Source organism: Hemicordylus capensis, chromosome 2, assembly GCF_027244095.1.
Source record: "Hemicordylus capensis ecotype Gifberg chromosome 2, rHemCap1.1.pri, whole genome shotgun sequence".
Lineage (NCBI taxonomy): Eukaryota > Metazoa > Chordata > Lepidosauria > Squamata > Cordylidae > Hemicordylus > Hemicordylus capensis.
This window is the reverse complement of record NC_069658.1, coordinates 186,538,144-186,557,250: the sequence shown is the minus strand read 5'-3', so window position 1 is coordinate 186,557,250 and position 19,107 is coordinate 186,538,144. Positions and strand designations below refer to the sequence as shown.

Here is a 19,107-nt window from a genome sequence, read left to right as displayed (position 1 = left end):
CATAAAGAAATGTGCAGTTTAACAACTGGAGCATACTTGTTGCAGGGGATCCAGATTACATTCCTTCTGCACTGAAGTCATGCAATGTTGCAGGAATGAACAGATGAAAAATCGATGAAAAAATGCCATTTTCCTCTTTGCAATGTGCAACTATTGTTATTTACCAAGCATCAGCAACCTTACGTTGGTTGCTGGTCTATTTCCTCATCCAATCCACAGTGCTGGTGGCCTTGACCTTTACAGCCCTCAATGACTTGGGGGGATCAAGATGTCTGAAGCACCACCTGGCTGAAGAGGCCCTTCTCTGCATCCCACCAATATCTCAGGTGTCTTTGGCTGGGATGTAAGAGGAGCCTTCTCAGAGAGGCCTGTGATGCTCCCTTTCTGCCACCCTTCTGCCATTTGTGTTTTGATAGACCTTCAAGCCTTGAGAAAATATTACTTAACTGCAAGCAGACCATACATAGCAGAATATTTAATATGAGGGGTCAAACCATTAATCATATAACTGCAAGCTGGATGCCTGACTGAGATCTTCCACTCTAACCCTCTGTCCAGTACAGGAATTTGCTATAGCATCTCTGGGTATCAGTGGCTCAGCTTAACAAGGACTGTAGGCTAATGCGCAATGAAAGCCTGTGTTGGGACACTGGGCTGCCATTCAGCTGCTACTTTTGGGGTCGAAGCAGTCTGGCTCAAGGAAATCTAAACACATTCGGTTCGGTTCTGGTTCACTGGAACAAAACTCTCTGAACAGGATTTCAGGTTTGGTGCAATTCAATTTCCTGGTAGCAAGGGATGAATTGTATCGATTTTTAAAATAGTTTCGTTTTGTTGTTTTTCTTTTGTGTTAATGGTTTGTGCCAGGCTGTTCATAGGGATGTATCTGGGCTCTCTTGTTACGGATGGCGCAGAGGGCACATTTGATGAGGTTGGGGCGGCTATTTCAGTAGTGGTGGGGAATAGAGGATTGGGCGCTGGCAGGCCAGCATGACATTAAGGTTGGTCTCATAGTCACGTCTGATCCTTGCAGGGGTGTGGTGGACCTATTAGAGGATTAGAGGATTTGGGAGTTGGTTCTGCCAGTAATTTTGTCGATGCCCTGGTAGATACCTGGAACAGGGAACGTACCAGGGCAGTAGACATGACGATCGCTCCTAAGCATCCTCTCCAACCTGCTTCAGAATTCATTCTATGGTATACAGAAGAGCTATGGGAGCTGAAGCAACAAAGTAGACGACTGGAGCACAAATGGAAGAGGAGGAATCTTGAATTTGATAAGACACAGCATAGAGCCCATTTGAAGGCCTGTGCTGTGGCAAAACATGCAGCAAGGAAATGATTTTATTCTGCACATATTGCCTCTGCAAGTTCTTGTCTAGCAATTGTTCCAGATTGTTCGGGGTTTAACTCAAGCCCCTTCTGTTTCAAATCTATTTCTGGAAACAATGTCTCACTGTGATGCATTCAATTAGTTCTTTGCAGATAAAATTTCTCACATTTGGGCTGATCTGGACTCCAGTATTTCTGCAGGCCAGTTAGGGAGGTGTCCAGCAGTTCCTCTTGCGAAATTAGATTGGATCAGTTTCAACTTGTGAATCCTGAGGATGTGGACAAGCTGCTTGGAGCAGTACAGCCTAGCACCTGTTCTTTGGACTGAATTGAAACATGGCCAATTTCATCTCACAAGGAGGTGTTTGGAACTGGCCTAGTTGATAGCATTAATACCCCACTGAGGGAGGGCAGGATGTCACCTTGTCTGAAGGAGGCAGTGGTTAGACCCCTTCTTAAGAAGCCCACTCTGGATCCCCTGGTGAGGGATAATTATAGGCCAGTCTCCAACCTCCCATGGTTGGGCAAGACGTTTGAGTGGTGGCTGCCCAGCTCCAAGCGGTCATGGAGGAAACCAATTATCTATTCTAGACCCATTTCAAACTGCCTTTAGAGCAGGCTATGGAGCGGAGATGGCCTTGGCTGGCTGATGGATGACCTTCGCTAGGGAATTAACAGAGAGAGTGCAATTCTGCTGGTTCTTTTGGATCTCTTAGTGGGTTTTCAATACCATCAACCATGGTATCCTCCTGGATCGCCTGAGGGATTTGATGATAGGAGGCACTGTTTTCCAGTGATTCTGCTCCTATGTCTCGGGTAGATATCAGATGGTGGTGCTTGGTGATAGCTGCTCTTCAAAACAGGTGTTGCTATGCTTATATGCGATAAGCCTCAGGGCTCCATTCTGTCACCAATGCTTTTTAACATCTACATGAAACCACTGGATGAGGTCATCAGGGGATTTGGTGGTGGGTGTCTATTTCTCCTTGTCATCAGTATCAGGAAATGGCATTAGCCCCTTCAATGCCTGCCTACAGGCCGTAATTTCAAGATGTGTAAGCAATGATTGATCAAATCTCAGAAGCCAGAGGGGTGCCTGAATGCGATTTCCAGTGGCCAGAGGGCAGAGATTCAGCATCCTGTATAATTCTTTGCCCCTCCCATGTATAGTGGGAGCAGAATATATTATGCAAAATAATAAACATTGCAGCACAAATTACCAACTACATACAGTCCAGATCAGTGTTTCTCAACCTTTTTGGAGTCAAGGACCGCTAAATTCTTCGTGCAGAGTTTCAAGGACCGCTACATTCTTCATGTGCAGTTTCCTGGACCAGCCGTTAGTAAAGGGGTTTCAAATCTATCTATCTATCTATCTATCAGACTTCTATACTGCCCAAAACTTGCATCTCTGGACAGTTTACAATTAAAATAATATAAGCATTAAAATAATTAAATTTGGAATCTTTTGCAAACATGGAATATTAGGGATTCTCAACCTTGGGTCCCTCAGTTAAACTCCCATAACCCCCAACCACAATGGCATTTGGCCATTATGGTTGGGGATTATGGGAGTAGAAGTCTACCAACGTCTGGGTACCCAAGGTTGAGAACCCCTGAATCTAAAAGCCTGGGTGAACAAATTTGTCTGCAGTATGTCTTCAGTATGTACGGGGTGGGGGTGGAGGTGCTTGTGATTACTCAATGGAGAGGGGATGTTGGGCCATTAGAAAAATTCAAAAGCTACATGTGGCCAATGAAAACAACACACAAGCAAGCTTTTGAATTCCTCCAAATGCTTCATCAGGCTGGATGTCAAGCAAAGCAAAAAGGAGGTGAGGAGAGGAGAGCTGGGCAGGTTCAGTAGAGCCGGAAATCTACAGTTTAACCCTCTCATGATGGAGGTGGAGTTTTAGCAGGAGTTGTGTACTCGCAGGGCCGGATCCAGACGACGTTAGTCACGACCACCCACTGAAATTAATTTAGTCATCTCTCATTTGTGTCAATGCTGCTTGGTCATGATCACCTTACTTGATCTGGATCCTGCTCTTAGATGTGCACTTTGTGAGGCGGACCTAATGAAACCTGCGCAGCTCCTCCAAAACTCCTTAAAAATGGTTACATGACAGGTGCTGGGAATTGGGTTTTTTTTAACGGTGAAAGAAAATGTGAAGAAGAGCGGTGGGGACCTGGCATTAAAGGGAAGGGGGTGATTCCGAGATGGCGGAGGGCGTGGGGCGTTGTAGTGGTGGATGCCTCATTTTCCTTGCTGGGGAGACGAGGCACTGTTCAGGGTGGGTGAGGCAATGGTGCACCAGACTGCACTCGGAAGGTCGCCTGGGTCCAAGAGCTGCCACCACTGTGCTTGCGCACCAGAGTGTAGCAGGTGTTCCCCCATCCTCTCTCACAACGCGCGCTTCTGTGTCCCCCTCCCAACTCCCCTTCGTGTGCCAATCACACCAGCCTGCCTTTGGGGCCACGCAGCTCATGTGGTACCACATGCTGCCTGCGCATACCTGCGAGGTGAGCCAAGGCAGCCCTCCTCCCTCCCTCCTCTGCTTAGCCCTCACCACGGCATGATCCCGGCCAGAGGTTGTCCCCTGCACCCGGCGAGGTCATAAAGGGGACCGCCGTCTTCCACCGGCGGTGCAGACCAGGGGGTTATAGGGGGCCGAGGGACCACAACACCCCACCAATGCAAGAGGGAAACAGCGTTTCCTCTCAAGGTGCCTTGGCCGCAACAGGCAGCTGGTTTTAAATCGGTTTGGATCAGACACGAATCGTGCTGGGCATCAAATATCCAGGATCACTTCATTCCAGTGCCATTCAACCAATGACCCTTTTGCATGAACTCACAAAATGGTTAATTTGCCTGTTCCCCACACCATGCCACCTCCCTCCGCCGCTTAGCCCTCCTTGGTATGCATGCTTGCTTCCCCTCCCCTGAGGAAGGTCCACCTGGACTCCCTTTCTGCAAAGCCCGAGCCAAGGCGGCCCTCCTCCCTCCCTCCACCACTTAGCCCTCAACACGGCATGATCCCGGCCAGAGGTTCCACCCCCGGCGAGGTCACAAAGGGAACCGCCGACTTCCACCAGCGGTGCAGACCAGGGGGTTACAGGGGGCAGAGGGACCACAACACCCCACCGATGCAAGAGGGAAACAAGGCGCCTCTTGCGTCCCTCTCAAGGCGCCTCGACCACAACAGGCAGCTGGGTTTCAATCAATCAACCTTTGGCTGCAAACAATGAGCATGCAAGAACCAGCAGCCCTTCAAGTGGCACCCACTGCCATACCTTTTCCTCCATGCCCCTGCACCGCATACAGTTTGAAGCTGTAAAGATAGGGAATAAGATAGCTGTAGGAAGATCTCAGCAGCCCATGGAGGCAAGGCACAAGAAGGTGATACTCTTCCTCTTCCGTGCCATGTGCAAAATTGAGGAAGTGAGTGCCTTGATTGCAGTTGGGGGGGGGGGCGGGGGGGTTGACTCCCAGTCAGGGACCGGCACTCAACCCTTCGGGGACCGGCAGCGGTCCAGGGACCGGTGGTTGAGAAACTCTGGTCCAGATCACATCTCCAAGCACAGGTAATACAAGAAGATAGGTGCAACTATGGAGTGAACAATGAAGGCATCAATTTCCAGCTTTTGGCAAAGAAACATTTTTTAAGGATTTCGAGCTCAGGCTTGCATTCACTAACAGAAACTGATGGGAAGCTCCCTTTTTTGGAAGCCCAGTTCCACTAACTGATTAACAATGGACCTGTAGCAAAATTTCCTCCAGGCTGGGTCCTGGAAGGAAGGAATACAGAGAGCTAGAGTACTTTAGACTTCCTTCCTCCATTCTGGATTGGCTAGGAAGGTCATGTGACAGTCGTTCAACTCCATAAAAACTTCTTGCTCACGTCCCATTCCTGCCTTGCAACCTCATCCAACCTCTCTCGTCCTTGCCACACCTCATCTCTGCTTGGAGGAACCCACCAGATTCTCCACCTTGGGCTCCAGCCAACTACAAGTAATAACTGCCTCAGAAGGAGGAGCACCCTTGGAATGGCAACCTGGCTTTATTTCCTCTGCACCTGCCTGATCAAGACTGCAAATCTTGCTCTCCTGGAGCAGAGAATCTGACACAGCTTTTTGGAACATCCCCTGGCAACAGGCACCACAGTTTTATTGTGCCTTGTACAAGAAATGAACTGTACTCAATGCCCACCGCCTGTAAATTTCACCTGGCACCAGTGTTCCCTCTAAGGCGTGTGCACGCTCACAAGTTTTTTGCTGTCCGCTCAGTTAATATTAGATCCCGCTCAGGTTGAATCAGGAAGGCCCCACTCTGAATGCATGTGCGCGCGCACTGCCTTGATACTGCCACCCAGAGCAAAACTCATTCCACACACAGATGGAAAAAATTAGAGAGAACACTGCCCGGCGCCTTCTAGTCCTTTTATTACATGAAGGATAAATTACAGTCCTACAGCTGGCTTTTCGACACTAATCAGGATCTTTATCCTATCCTTCCCCCACAGTCTCCTTTGGGAGGTCAAGAGCCCTAATCTTTTTCAATCTCTCCTCATACAGAAGCCCTTTCAGACCCCTCACCTCTGTGCATGTTCTGGTTCCATTACATTTCCTCTCCAAGATAAGACCCATCACATATTTACATTAAGGGAGCAAGCCTGGTTGAGTACTGCTCTGGGGCCTCACATCCCTCAAAAAAGCCTCTGGGACCCAAGTTGTAGACACCAGGTTGCTCCTCCTCCATCCGGTCTTTGCTTCAGAGTTTCCTCTCAGGGCCCCCTGACTGTCATCTTGTGCCCCTTGCACAGCAGGGCTTACCTCACATTTAAGAGAATTTAGGTCTTGCCTAAAGATTGTAATTCCAACACAGTCCTAATGGTCACTTTCAGTCAGAAATTAAATTGCTTTTCCACTCCAATTTCCAATGCAAAACACAGAGGGCTTTCACCATAGAGATGCCAAGGCCTAGAGAGAAGCCACCCTATACTCATAGAGGAAAAAATGTAATGGCTAGTGGCAGTTTTCTGTTTTTACCAGAAATCCAGGCTGTGAGAGACTCTAACATTTTTCTATTTCTATGAGCCTTACAGGAAGCCATGTAGAAGAACCCCCTGCTGAAACTGAGAACCAACCATCCACTCACTAGACCAAGCATGACCACCACCAAGCAGCCTACGAGAAAGCCCTCTTCCAATAAAATCCTACTTGCATTCAATAAATGTGGGGTGGGGGTGGAGCATGACTGCATCTGTTAGCCATGCCCCTCCCCACCCCCCAAGCACTTGCTGGCCACATCTCCTGATGACCATGAATTTGCCTTTCTTGAGGAAGGGGCAGCATGTACTCTGCAATCCTTTGCAAGCAGCAGAAACTGACATCTAAAGGAGAATTAAGATCTTAAATGTCTTTTTTTTAAAAAAAAAAACAAACCCAGCAAGTTTCTAGTCCTTACGGCAGCAATAGGTTTGAAAGTATGGGGGCAATGCCTAACAAAAGCTACCACACCTGGGCACCTTTAGTGCCCTGCAGACCTCTTTGCCTCTACTCATGTCTAGTTAAAACAGAACAAATTATGCAAAACAAATACAAAAACTTCTATAATGTTTATGAACTGCAGATCTCAGCTTCTGTGGTAAAAAAAATCAGCGTGATTTTGGTGCAGTATTTTTTAAAGTGCAGAGCACACACAAGAGTGTGCATAATTAGCATAATGTGAATAACATATTAGGAATTACACATGTCCTTTCAGTGATTATCAGCTCTGCCACACACGTACACAGATTAACCCTAATGATCTAGACCAGAAAACAGAGAACAAGAGTGAATAGTGTGCCTGCGGAGCAGATTAGCCACTGATGACTTAAGACAAGAGGCCAACTCACGCAGCAGGTGAGAAGGCAAAAAGCCCTATCAAACAAAACAAACGCCGCCAAGCTTGGGAACATTCCTTTCCGGTTGCGATAGCGGCAACTGTAACTAACGCTGGTTTTTCAGAGGGTGTCAGAATTCCCTGGTAGGTTGCAAGATGCTTGGAGGGAGAGAGCTGAGATGCTGGCCAGCTAAAAGATAAGCAGCAGCTGGACATCCTCTCTCTGTCCACCCCCACCCCACAAGAACCCGAGCAGGATCTCTAATCAACAGCTAGAGAAAGGAGCTGCCCAATTCCCACCTTCCAGATTAATTCAAATTTGCTCTAAACCATAGATGCCTGCATATAGCAGTGTGCATCCTTTTGCTACATGAAATAATCTCCATATGTGCACCTGCCACAGTGGTGGCTGAGGCAGTGGGGGCATCCTGGAAAATCAAATTTAGAAGGAAATGGGGGATGATTCAAGAAGTTGGCAACCATGAATACAGCAAATTCTATATGGTACCAGTTTAGTATCTATTTTTCCTAGTCAACGCTATTCAAAGCCAGCCTCAAAAAGTTCTTCTAGGAGGTATTCAAGCATGGGTTTGGACCAACCCCAGGGGAGTTTCTATCCTTGTGGGTTTGAATATGGTCCCTGGAAGAGGACAGTCAAGGTACTCTTGGTAGATTTGGAAGCTTGCAATGAAACAGAGGAGAGAAGATGGCTTCTATGGTACACAGAGCCCAAGCCATCAAGAGCTTTATAAAGCAAAGGCAGCATGAAAAGTGTGTCCCAAAAAACGGGAAGCCAATGCAGACACAGAGTACTAGTTAATGAGTTCTCAGCAACCCACCTCTGCCAAAAGGCAGGGCACTGGGACTGAAGCTTCCAGACAGTTCATCAAGGGCAGCAGCTCCACATAAGAGGTCATTACAGCTTTGCAATGACAAGGCATGAATGACCGCCACCCGGGCGCTTTCCAGACTAGCTGCTCAGCAGCAGCAAAATGCCTCCATTTGGGCAAGTCGCATTCAGAACGTAAACAGCAGGGGGAGCAGTCTCGCAGCAACTAACAGTCCGAAAAGACAGCAACTTTTTCACGCCGGATATACCACGTCCTTGCTCTATATCGCAGCGAGTAAATTTGCAACAAAGCACTGGAAATGTGAATGGCACCCTGCTGTCCGCATAGGGACTGCGGTGTCACGACACAGGAAGTGTGGAAGCACACTCCCCTGATACATCCTGAGCCCACTGTAGGGTCTAGTCTGGAAAGCACCCAGGTCCTGATTGGGCAGAAAGGATTGCAGACCTGGCACAAGATGGGAGCTTGAGCAAGAAGGGCACATGATCTGGCCACTGATCAAATGACTACCTGGCATTCCTTCCTAGCCTCTAATTATGCCCCCACTTCTTTTATACATTCCTACAATTGTTTTCCTCACCTCCATTTCCCCCACACTACACTACCCAAGAAGTTACAGGTTCCCCAGGCTCTGAACAAACCATACAAATGGAGCCAGTTTATCGCAAGAAAAAAATGGATGTTTTGTTGCTTTGCTTCATTTATTTCAGTTGCAAGGTTTTGGCATGGAATTTTCATTGGCCCTGCAGAGGAACTGCATAGATTACAGTGGAGATGGGCAGATTCCAGGCTTACAGAATCTCCTTTATTTTTTACTTAGAACCACAACATCTACCAACCAGAGCCAAGCACAAAATAGCAGATGTGAGGCTGGGCCATCTGCAATACTTACTACACACCATAAGACCTGCATAAGCACATACCAATCAGAATTACTAGACATTGGGGATTCTAACACAAAACTTTAAAACTGGAAAGCAGATTTACACAAAGACTTGGTCAAAGACAACCAATAATGTTCCTATTTGACAGGTAAGTGATACGGAGGCTGAGAAATAAGAAATTAGCACAAGACCATTCATGGCAGATAATTTTTTAAAAAAAAACTTTCAATTTTATCTGCTATTGTGAAACTATTGAGTGTCACAAAAGACTTGCCAGTTTACTGCGAACCACCTAGAGATCTACCAAGAAATCCCAATCTATCTCCTGCCTGCCCCCGACCTCAGATTATAGTCCTTGCATTTCTCTGTGAAACAAAATTTCCACACTCCCATCCCTCACCACTCACAAATACATACCCTTCCACATCAAGTATCCAGCTTATTAAAAAAAGACAACTGACAGCAGAAAAGAACCCTTTAAGGAGTCCCCCACTCCACATTCCTACTCCGTATATCAGAACAAAACACCCCTCTCACCTCACTGTCATGGGGGGGAAGCTGGTGTAGTAGCTGGCGGATGCGGTACCGTTCCCCAGGGCTGTTGACATAGGGAACTTTGTCCTCTGGAAGGCAGCTGAAGAACTGATACACCTGAGGGGAAAAGAGAGTTGTTAGTGGGTCACTGGAGGAGAGCCGAGCTGAGAATGGCTGGGCCCAAATCCCAATGCACAGCAAATTTATCTATTATTTATTTTATTTACTACATTTTTATACTGCCTTTCTGCCTTGACAAAGGCACCCCGAGCGGTTTAAAATATTAAAAGAAGCAAATTACAGAAGATTAATAAAACATTGTCTCAAGCTGTAGGTCTTTTCAGGAGCTGAGGACAAGAGCTCCCTGGCCTGGGTGCCTCCTTTCTTGCCTCCCTCTCAGGGCACACTGGTCTTTCCGTACTCCTGGGAAGGTGGGAGCGGGGCCTGCCCCAACAGTCCTCACAGGCCAGAGCTGGTCTCTATGGGGGCCGATGTTATGATCTCCCCTGGCCTGGGCGCCTCCATTCATACCTGCCTCTCAGGGCACACTGAGAAGCAAAAGGCTTCTCCTCCCACTCCCTCTCCCTTGAAAGTTCTCCAGGAGTCTCACACTGTACAAAGACAATTGAGCAAATGAGGCAAGGAATTTACTGGAGCAGTTAGCGTTCAAAATCCTGGGAGTGAACTTCAGAGCTACACAGCACTTCTCTTCAGGCAGAGATGTTTAACAGCAAGTAACTTTTAAAAATGGCATTCAGTGCCCAAGCAGACGACAACAACCGAGTAAAACTGAACATCCTTCAAAACTAAGGGCTGCTACTAAGATGCTACTGCCCCTGCATCACAACCTCTAGGTTTCACTCAGGGGCAAAGCACTTTTTCTGCATGCAGTAGTTGACAGGTTCAATCCCTGCCCCAGTATGGGCAAAAGATCCGGCTGAAACCCACACTCTGAAGAACACTGGACTACATCCACCAATGGCCTGACCCCAACATAAGGAAGCATAAGGCTGCTTCCTGTGAGATCTAGAGTGGGCCTTGGTATCATGTGCCTTCTCCCCATTTGCCTTGCTGCATGCAGAATACTCAGATCTAGAGATGTCATGCCTCTCTGAATGCAGTACCTCCACTGTTATGATTCTTCATCAGCTCCAACAGGCACGATTAGCAGAGCTAGACCAGGCACCTCTCAACTCAGGTATAACTTTCTACACATGGCATATGTTCTCTGGGTAGAAGTAGAGTTTAGAGTCCATTCTCAGTCTTGCTGGACAAACATTTTTCTCCCATTCCATAACAGACAGTGAGAGCTATTCAGGTGCACTAGATTGGGGTAGTCAACCTAAGACTCTCTGGCCGTTGTGGGACTAAAATTCCCATCATTCCCAGCTGCAATTTACTGCAGCTGGGGATAATGGGAGTTGTAGTCCAACAACAGCTGGAGACATGGCCATCTGGAAAGCAGGGGCAAGGCGGACAGTTGACTCCCCTCCACAGAGCCAATACTGCCAAGCTACTTGTTTCAATCGCCTATTCCCTGCCCAAGGAAGCTGGGGGGCCCCCTCCCCCAGAAAATATCCTGCGGGCACCCATGGCTGTAGAATCTCAAGATGGCCATCCCTGCACAACGAGACAGAGACCTCTCTGCTCACTGAGTGGCCTCAGAAAAGGCACTCTCCACACCATGCCTCCCGGCACTCTCCAGATAATCCACAAGATAAGGACTGGCCAAGCACTTTCTACAATGAAACGTCCAATATAAAGCAGTGAAAAGTACTAAAGAAATGATTCACAGTAATCAGCTTAAAACAAGGGCTGTGCTAATCAGATTGCAAGCAGTCTGGCCTTGCTGAAGTGATCAGGTTACACAACATGCACAACAAGGCAACCACTGGTTTATAATTAAATTAACAAGGTCCTCTGTTTATACATTCCTACCCCCTTGTTCAGAAGAATACTCAGCAAGTTAACATCTGCCTTAACAAACAACGTTTAAAAAAAAAAAAAGAAATACTCTACCTCTGCCTGAAGAAGAGTTCTGTGTAACTTGAAAATCTGCCTCCAGAATTTAGAAAAGCAGAGGATCCAGTAAAAGTATCATCTGATTTATGCTGTTTGTGTGCACGCACATGTGGGTGTGCACACATGCACAGGTGCACACACACAGAGGCAAATGAATTATCTCTTGTAAGAGTCACTTTTTCCTCTTACCATAAATGTGTCCCTGTGTTTTCCTTAATCCCATCAAAACCAATATATGCAAGTTGTCATTCATCCCTGGCGGGCAGAGGAAGTACAGTGAGGGAAATAAGTATTTGATCCCCTGCTGATTTTGTCCGTTTGCCCTCTGACACAGAAATGACCAGGCTATAATTGGAATGGTAGGTTTATTGTAGCTGTGAGAGACAGAATAACAACAAACAAACCCTCAAAAGCCCAGTGCCCAAAAGTCAGCGATGGATTTGCATTGTAGTGAGGGAAATAAGTATTCAATCCCTTCACAAAAGATGTCTTAGTACTTGGTGGCAAAACCCTTGTTGGCAATCACAGAGGTCAGACGTTTCTTGTAGTTGGCCACCAGGTTTGCACACAACCCAGGAGGGATGTTGTCCCACTCCTCTTTGCAGATCCTCTCCAAGTCAGAAAGGTTTCGAGGCTGATGTTTGGCAACCCGAACCTTCAGCTCCCTCCACAGATTTTCTATGGGATTAAGGTCTGGAGACTGGCTGGGCCACTCCAGGACCTTCATGTGCTTCTTCTTGAGCCACTCCTTTGTTGCCTTGGCTGTGTGTTTTGGGTCATTGTCATGCAGGAATACCCATCCACGACCCATTCTCAATGCCCTGGCTGAGGGAAGGAGGTGCTCACCCAAGATCTGATGGTACATGGTCCCGTACATCGTCCCTTCGATGCGGTGAAGGTGTCCTGTCCCCTTAGCAGAAAAACACCCCCAAAGCATAATGTGTCCACCTCCATGTTTGACAGTGGGGATGGTGTTCTTGGGCTCTTAGGCAGCATTCCTCCTCCTCCACACACGGCGAGTTGAGTTGATGCTAAAGAGCTCGATTTTGGTCTCATCTGACTACAACACTTTCGCCCAGTTCTCCTCTGGATCATTCAGATGTGCATTGGCAAACTGCAGATGGGCCTGTACATGTGCTGCCTTGAGCAGGGGGACCTTGCGGGCACTGCAAGATTTCAGTCCTTCACGGCGTAGTGTGTTACCAATTGTTTTCTTGGTGACTATGGTTCCAGCTGCCCTGAGATCATTGACAAGTTCCCCCCGTGTAGTTCTGGGCTGCTTTGTCACCGTTCTCATGATCATTGCAACTCCACAAGGTGAGATCTTGCATGGAGCCCCAGACCGAGGGAGATTGACAGTTATTTTGTGTTTCTTCCATTTGCGAGTTATCGTGCCAACTGTAGTCACCTTCTCACCAAGCTGCTTGGCGATAGTCTTGTAGCCCAGTCCAGCCTTGTGCAGGTCTACAACCTTGTCCCTGACATCCTTCGACAGCTCTTTGGTCTTGGGCATGGTGGTGAGTTTGGAAGCTGAGTGATTGCTTGCTTCTATGGACAGGTGTCTTTTATACAGGTACTGTAACAAGCTGGGATTAGGAGCACTCCCTTACAGAGGGTGTTCCTCATCTCAGCTCGTTACCTGCATATAGTGAAAAGACACCTGGGAGCCTGAAATCTTGCTGGTTGATAGGGGATCGAATACTTATTTCCCTCACTACAATGCAAATCCATCGCTGACTTTTGGGCACTGGGCTTTTGAGGGTTTGTTTGTTGTTATTCTGTCTCTCACAGCTACAATAAACCTACCATTCCAATTATAGCCTGGTCATTTCTGTGTCAGAGGGCAAACGGACAAAATCAGCAGGGGATCAAATACTTATTTCCCTCACTGTAAAAAGCTTGACTTAAAGACCCTTTTGCAGTGAGAGACACTTTTGCACCTTTTGCAAGATGCAGTCCCTCCCTCCACACACAGCATCATGACCAAGGACATTTTACCAATTATTATTAGAGAGCAATCTTGCTATCTTGTAAGAGCCCTGGAGAATCTTTGGCACCCAGCCAAATGACTCAGCGACACAAAGGCACATGTGGCACTCCATTCAGGGAAGGGACTTCTTCACCTTGTTCTAGGAGCAGGGGAATTCCTGTATGCCCAGGGTGTTTCCCTTTTTAGAAGCAAACAGGAAGCCTTGGTGCCTGCAAACCATAAGGTGTAATCCAAACTGTACCTACTTAGTCACAAAGCTAAAAGCCTCTCAGTCAGTCAGTCAGTCAGTCATCTTTATTCGGTCAATTGACCAGCAAATCTAAAAGCCTCTCCAGGGAGTTATTTGCACATGGCTTCATGCTGCGGGGTAAATGTTGAGCGAAGCCACTTCGAATCACACTCGCAGCATTGAGGGAAGCAGCCCCTCCCCTCTGCTCTCAGGTTTTGTTTTGATGCAAGTTCACATGGCATGCCTCCATGTTTTCCTTCTAGCCAATGGTGTGTGTGGGGAGGGGACTTTCCAAAGAGCTATATCTGCATTTCTAAAGAGAGTATCCCTCTTATCGTGCTAATGATTCTACATCAGTGCCTCTCCCTATTTGCGCTGGCGTTTTCAGAAAAAGTAGCTTAAAACCAGCATTTAAAAAACCCTGTGTCTGGCACCCCCAGATTAGCCCCGAATTGGCCGGGGGGGGGGGGTTCGGTTCGACCTCAAGCCAAACCGGGCCCAGTCCAGCTCAAGGGCAAGCCCTTGAACCGACTCGAACCAGCTTGACCTCAAGCCAGTTTGCACATCCCTAATTGTATGCAACTGTGGAGGAGGGAACTGTGTCTTCCTCTTCAAATATTTTCTTGACTGCTGCCATTTTTACCTGCCACAAAGGGGAGGGACCTTCACTCAATTCTGTTCAATGGAATGAAGGGGGAAAATAACAACTAGGGGGCATCATTTTCCCTATACCATGCTGTCCCAAGGGTCTGGGGCAGGGGAGACTTTGCTCCTCTTAAATGTCCTCAATTAGCCCAAAACATTTTGAATTTTGTCACTCAGTCAAGGCAGCCACTTGTACTACCTATTGGGTTAGGCTAGCACTGCTATGTAGCTCCTTCTTTGGTGGTGGATTTAATGTAGTTATTGTAGTTATTGAGGAAAACCCAGAGCTCTCTGAAGAGCTGGGGTTCAAGACTGGGTTAGGTTATTTCTTATAATCGCATGTCTTCCCTTGCTTTTCAAAGGCCTGTGCTTTTCTTTCCCCGTCCTTTATGTTTACCTCAAAAGAGGGAACACCTTGTGACACTGGAGCTTAAAAACTATTATTAGAGCCTTACTATTAGATCATTGTGATGTGAGCATGGTGTACCAAGGCTTCTAGGTCAGTAAGGGCCAGAAGGGTTTATTTATCAGGATAGTCTTCTCTTGGGGCAACAGGCCCCAACAATACACAGCTTGTGTTTGCATCCTCAAACTACCATTTCCTGAAATTCCCCACTACCTTGCTCTCTCCCCACCTCTCCCACCCTAGGACAGGCACTTCCTGCTCCCTAGCAGTGTTCCCTCTAAGAGGGATTTCCAGATGATGTTGACTACAACTCCCAGAATCCCTATAAGAGGATGAATCCATGCATTCGACATGTTTATATCTTCTTACATCTCTTGTGAAAACACAGCACTTAATTATAGGATCTGTATTGTAATTATAAAACGTTTAACCCTACAGAGATCCAAAGCATTTGTATAGCTTTGATTTTGCAGGGTCAAAGTCAACAAAATGATGGAAAGATGTGTATATTTTCCATACTGGGGCAGTAGCAACTGGTGCTGGAGGAATATGATGATCCATCACGAAAACAACATGGAGGTGAAAGAGTTAACCCATCAGCATCATGGTCCCGATTCAATTTGGGAAGGAGTGCTGCCACTACTTTAAAAAAAAATGAAAAGGGATAAGAGAGCCAATCATGGACCTCTAACATTCCTTCCAGTCTGGCTTTTAGCATCACCTGCTCAGGCTTGAGTCCTGGGGGCACCCAAGCATATTCCTCCGAGGCACAGCCTGAATCATCGTCAGAGATGGAGTGGCGCTGGAAGTCAGAAATGAGGCGGCACATCATCCTCTCCAAGTCGACAGGCACCATGCGCACCGCATGCTCCTCCCGTGGGCACTTGCAGTGTTGGCAGATCTTTCTGCAGAGGAAGATCAATTTCCCTACTGTTAATACAGCCTTGGAACCCACAAGAGCCCCTGCAATAAAAGGGCCACCCAGCACAGCTCCAGGATTGCCAAGACATCCTATACCACAGCAAATCAGCAAGCACAGTTCTTTAAGATTTTATAACACATTCACCTATCAAATCCTAAGAGACTCAAACACCACAATGATTTTTCCAGGCCCTGAGAAATCCTAGATGCTCACCACCACATCAACCTTGGCTATATATATATATATATATATATATATATATATATATATATATATATATATATTCACCCCTAGGCAGAGATCCTCAAAGACTGTTCAAATGCAATAAATAAGAAACCCCAAGACATCTTTCCAAAACAGCTTCCAAGTAGAACATAACAGGTCCCTAGAGTTTTTGGTGCCTTAGGTGACTTTGGTACCCTCCACCCCCAGAAGTGTGGAGTCCCAGCTTTTGCTTGAGCAGTTCAGGCTACTCATTCGACAGGACAAGAGAGAGTTCAGGATGGCAGAGGGAACAAAGCAAGGCAAGATTGGCCTTGCTCACTCGCTCTTCCTCCCCATTGCCCTCCAGAGAGGAGAGCAAATGGGCACTCCGAGCAAGTCAGACATGCCAGTCAGTGGTTGCTTGGAGAGGGAAAGGATGGCATATAGCTCCCCCCAAGAATTGGTGCCCACCTAAGTGTGCCTAGTGGACAGGCTGGCCCTGGAACACAGGATGTCATGAATAACCCAATAGCAAGCTGGTGGGCATGGGTTCAAACATGGTATCTGGAAGACAGTTCAAAACAACAGATGCTGTCCCATTCAAAATGAGTACCAGGTTCCCACAAGAGAACTTGGTGTGAGCTTGCAAGCACACTTTGAACTCTGCAAGGAAAGAGGCGTTTTGAGACAGGCCATGCTTACTCCCTACCCCCCACATTTCCTGAGCTCATTGCAAGGATCATTCCCAATGATCCACACCACAAAACTAGCTACAGGGAGTGCCAGCTGGTAGGTGCAGGGTGAGGGGCCCAGCAGCTTCTGCTCCTGCACAATGGGGTCAGAAGCTCATTAGAGAGAGAAAGGAGGGAGACATTCCCACTCCCAAGGTCCCCTCCCTATGGTGCATTTTACAACCTCAGCAAGTAGCACATAGAGAAAGGCGATGCTGGTAGAGCAATAGCACAGCATGGAAAAGTGGCAAGTGTGGGAATGCAGGGGGTATAGCTAAGCACACAGGATGGGGGCTATTCCAGAGGGGAAATGGAGTGAGTGATGGAAAGAGACAGAAACGAAAGATTCTTCCGCTCCACTGCTTTTCTGCCACAGTGCAAATGAGAGAGAGAGAGACTGGAAGGGATGTGTTTGAAAAGGGAAGAAGGGAGAGAAAAGTGAAAAACCGTAAAAGACAATGTTAAGAGAAAGGGAAACACGAAGAAAAGATGCAAGGAGTTGGAATAGGGCAGCATGTTAACTTACCTAGTCTCTACCCAGAATATTTGAAAAGCAGCGAGCAGGGTATTAAGCACAAAATGTCTGACTCCAAAACCAACAGAAACAATTGTAGAAGTGAAAGACTGAATGAATCCAAATCGACCAGGAGTCAGTAAAATGATGAATGGAAAGAGGCAAAAGAAAGTGAGGCTGTAATCCTAAACACTATTATCTAGGAGTAAGACTCACTGAACTCAATGGGACTTACTTCTAAGCAGAGATGCATAAGATTACACCATGAAAGACAAGAGAGAAAAAAGATGAAGACATGAGAAAGAGAAGAGGGGAAGCAAGTTACCAAGTTGCAAGGAACACTTATAAGTCCAATAAACTTGCTGGCAGGGGCAAGGGGAAGGCGGCAAGAAGCAGAAAGTCACACAATGGCGGGCGGGGGGGGGTGTCTGGTGGAATGAGGGAGGGGCAGTACATTCTCCTACCTCCATCCATGCACTAGGAAGCCCGGGCACTGCTCCCCGCACACCTGACACGGTTGGCCCCGGTCAGGGTCCTCCACCTCAGGCAGCTGGTGTGGGATAGAGAAGCAAGAAATCAGCCACCAAGACATCAGTAGCACCAGCATTCAAACTCAGCAATTTCACCAGGGTGCCCTCAATCTACAGCCCATATTTCCTAGGAAAGCCAGCATCCACCCACCAGTGTGGCCAGCATCCATTCACCAGAATGTATTATCAATTCTGCCAGTATTGTCTGTACACCATCCTCAGTACTTTCCCAGCCTGTTTGTGACCACTGACTGATTACCATCAACATACAACCATCATAGCTGCCTATATCAGGCCGTATAAAAATATGATAAATAAATAATAAACCATCACCATCCGTATCCAGGAAAGCTGTAGCAATGGCATCACTTGCAAGCCATCTGCCAGAAATCCCATATCACCAGCATCACTCATCAGCCTGCAACCACCCATCGGTACCACTAGCAAGTTTCCATCTGACACAACTGCCATTTCCTTTATCACTCTTACAACAGAATAAAAAGTCTGCAAGCACAACCACCTAGAGATATACATATCAGGCAGTATAAAAGTATGATAAATTAAATAAAATAAAACAAACAAGGGGCTCGTTTGAGGAAGCAGGGCTTTAAAGTTCAGCTGTTAGCTTGATGAGGAGGAACTGCTTCTAAATTCCCCAAACCTTAGGCAACATGTTCTTAAGCTTGGAGACATTTTAACGAGGCTCCTTGGCTGTTGCCATAGCGACACAGGCCTGTACCAACACGGGCAGGTGTCTTCGCAGTTGAGATTTGTGTGCGTGTTTGTGGGTAGCAAAAGATTCCACCACAACAACAGGCACCTGAATTGTTGCCAGGAGCCAAACTTGCTAACCTCTAGTGCCAGGGCTTTGTGGATGAAATCTCGCTCCCAATGAGACCTAAAGATGGAATTGTAAAGAAACAGATTCCAGTCTGGGTCCAGCAGGGAATTGTGGGAGAAACGCAACTTCGTTTGGGTGCCGGAAGCCACCCACAGGCCAGGACCTGCCTCAGCTTAGTTCAGCAAGGCATCAGCAGGCCGGATGTTGGCTTCCTGCCACCACAGGTGTCTGAGGAAAGTGGGCAAAAGAAGTGTGCATGGAGTTGAAGAGCCTTGTCAGCCGTGACATCATGTGGAACAGGAAAACCTCTGTGGCTTTCCGTCCATCTTGCCTCTTTTGTGTGCATTTCATCATGCTCAGAGAACAGCTAAGAGAATGGCGGGGTGGGGGGGTGTGGGGAGAGAAGGTGCCAAGAGCCGCACCTACCTTCCTCCAGGCAAGAATCACTGAAGCAATGCCTGGAACCACAGGAAAAAGTGAAAATGAAATGAAATGGGTGAACAGAGCGACAGTGGAAAAGATGAAAGAGCCAAGATAGAAAGGCAGAAAAGGCTAGCGCTGGAACATGAATTCACACGTAAGTTTCCT

The 19,107-nt window shown here is 47.2% G+C and overlaps 2 protein-coding genes across 11 annotated transcripts in view; one reads left to right on the top strand and one right to left on the bottom strand.

Moving 5' to 3' along the window:
* Positions 1-19,107, bottom strand: part of PRICKLE3 (prickle planar cell polarity protein 3) — a 38,850-nt gene that overhangs the window by 15,448 nt on the left and 4,295 nt on the right. For 3 of the 6 annotated variants that reach the window (XM_053296722.1, XM_053296728.1, XM_053296725.1), the window contains exons 2-4: positions 17,613-17,698; positions 15,499-15,682; positions 9,489-9,602 (exon numbers count right to left, since the gene is read on the bottom strand). In XM_053296722.1, coding sequence (XP_053152697.1) covers positions 9,489-9,602; positions 15,499-15,682; positions 17,613-17,698 — 384 coding nt within the window. Of the gene's footprint in view, positions 1-9,488; positions 9,603-15,498; positions 15,683-17,612; positions 17,699-18,011; positions 18,170-18,530; positions 18,645-19,107 lie in introns of those variants that run through there. The other 3 variants (XM_053296727.1, XM_053296723.1, XM_053296726.1) reach the window with 3 other exon arrangements.
* ALAS2 (5'-aminolevulinate synthase 2) overlaps positions 18,438-19,107 on the top strand; it is a 43,186-nt gene continuing 42,516 nt past the window's right edge. For 3 of the 5 annotated variants that reach the window (XM_053296732.1, XM_053296734.1, XM_053296731.1), the window contains exon 1: positions 18,441-19,096. Coding sequence is in view for 2 of the 5 variants with exons in the window: in XM_053296739.1 (XP_053152714.1) it covers positions 19,012-19,096 (85 nt within the window). In the remaining 3 variants the exon portion in view is untranslated. Of the gene's footprint in view, positions 19,097-19,107 lie in introns of all 5 variants that reach the window. The other 2 variants (XM_053296739.1, XM_053296729.1) reach the window with 2 other exon arrangements.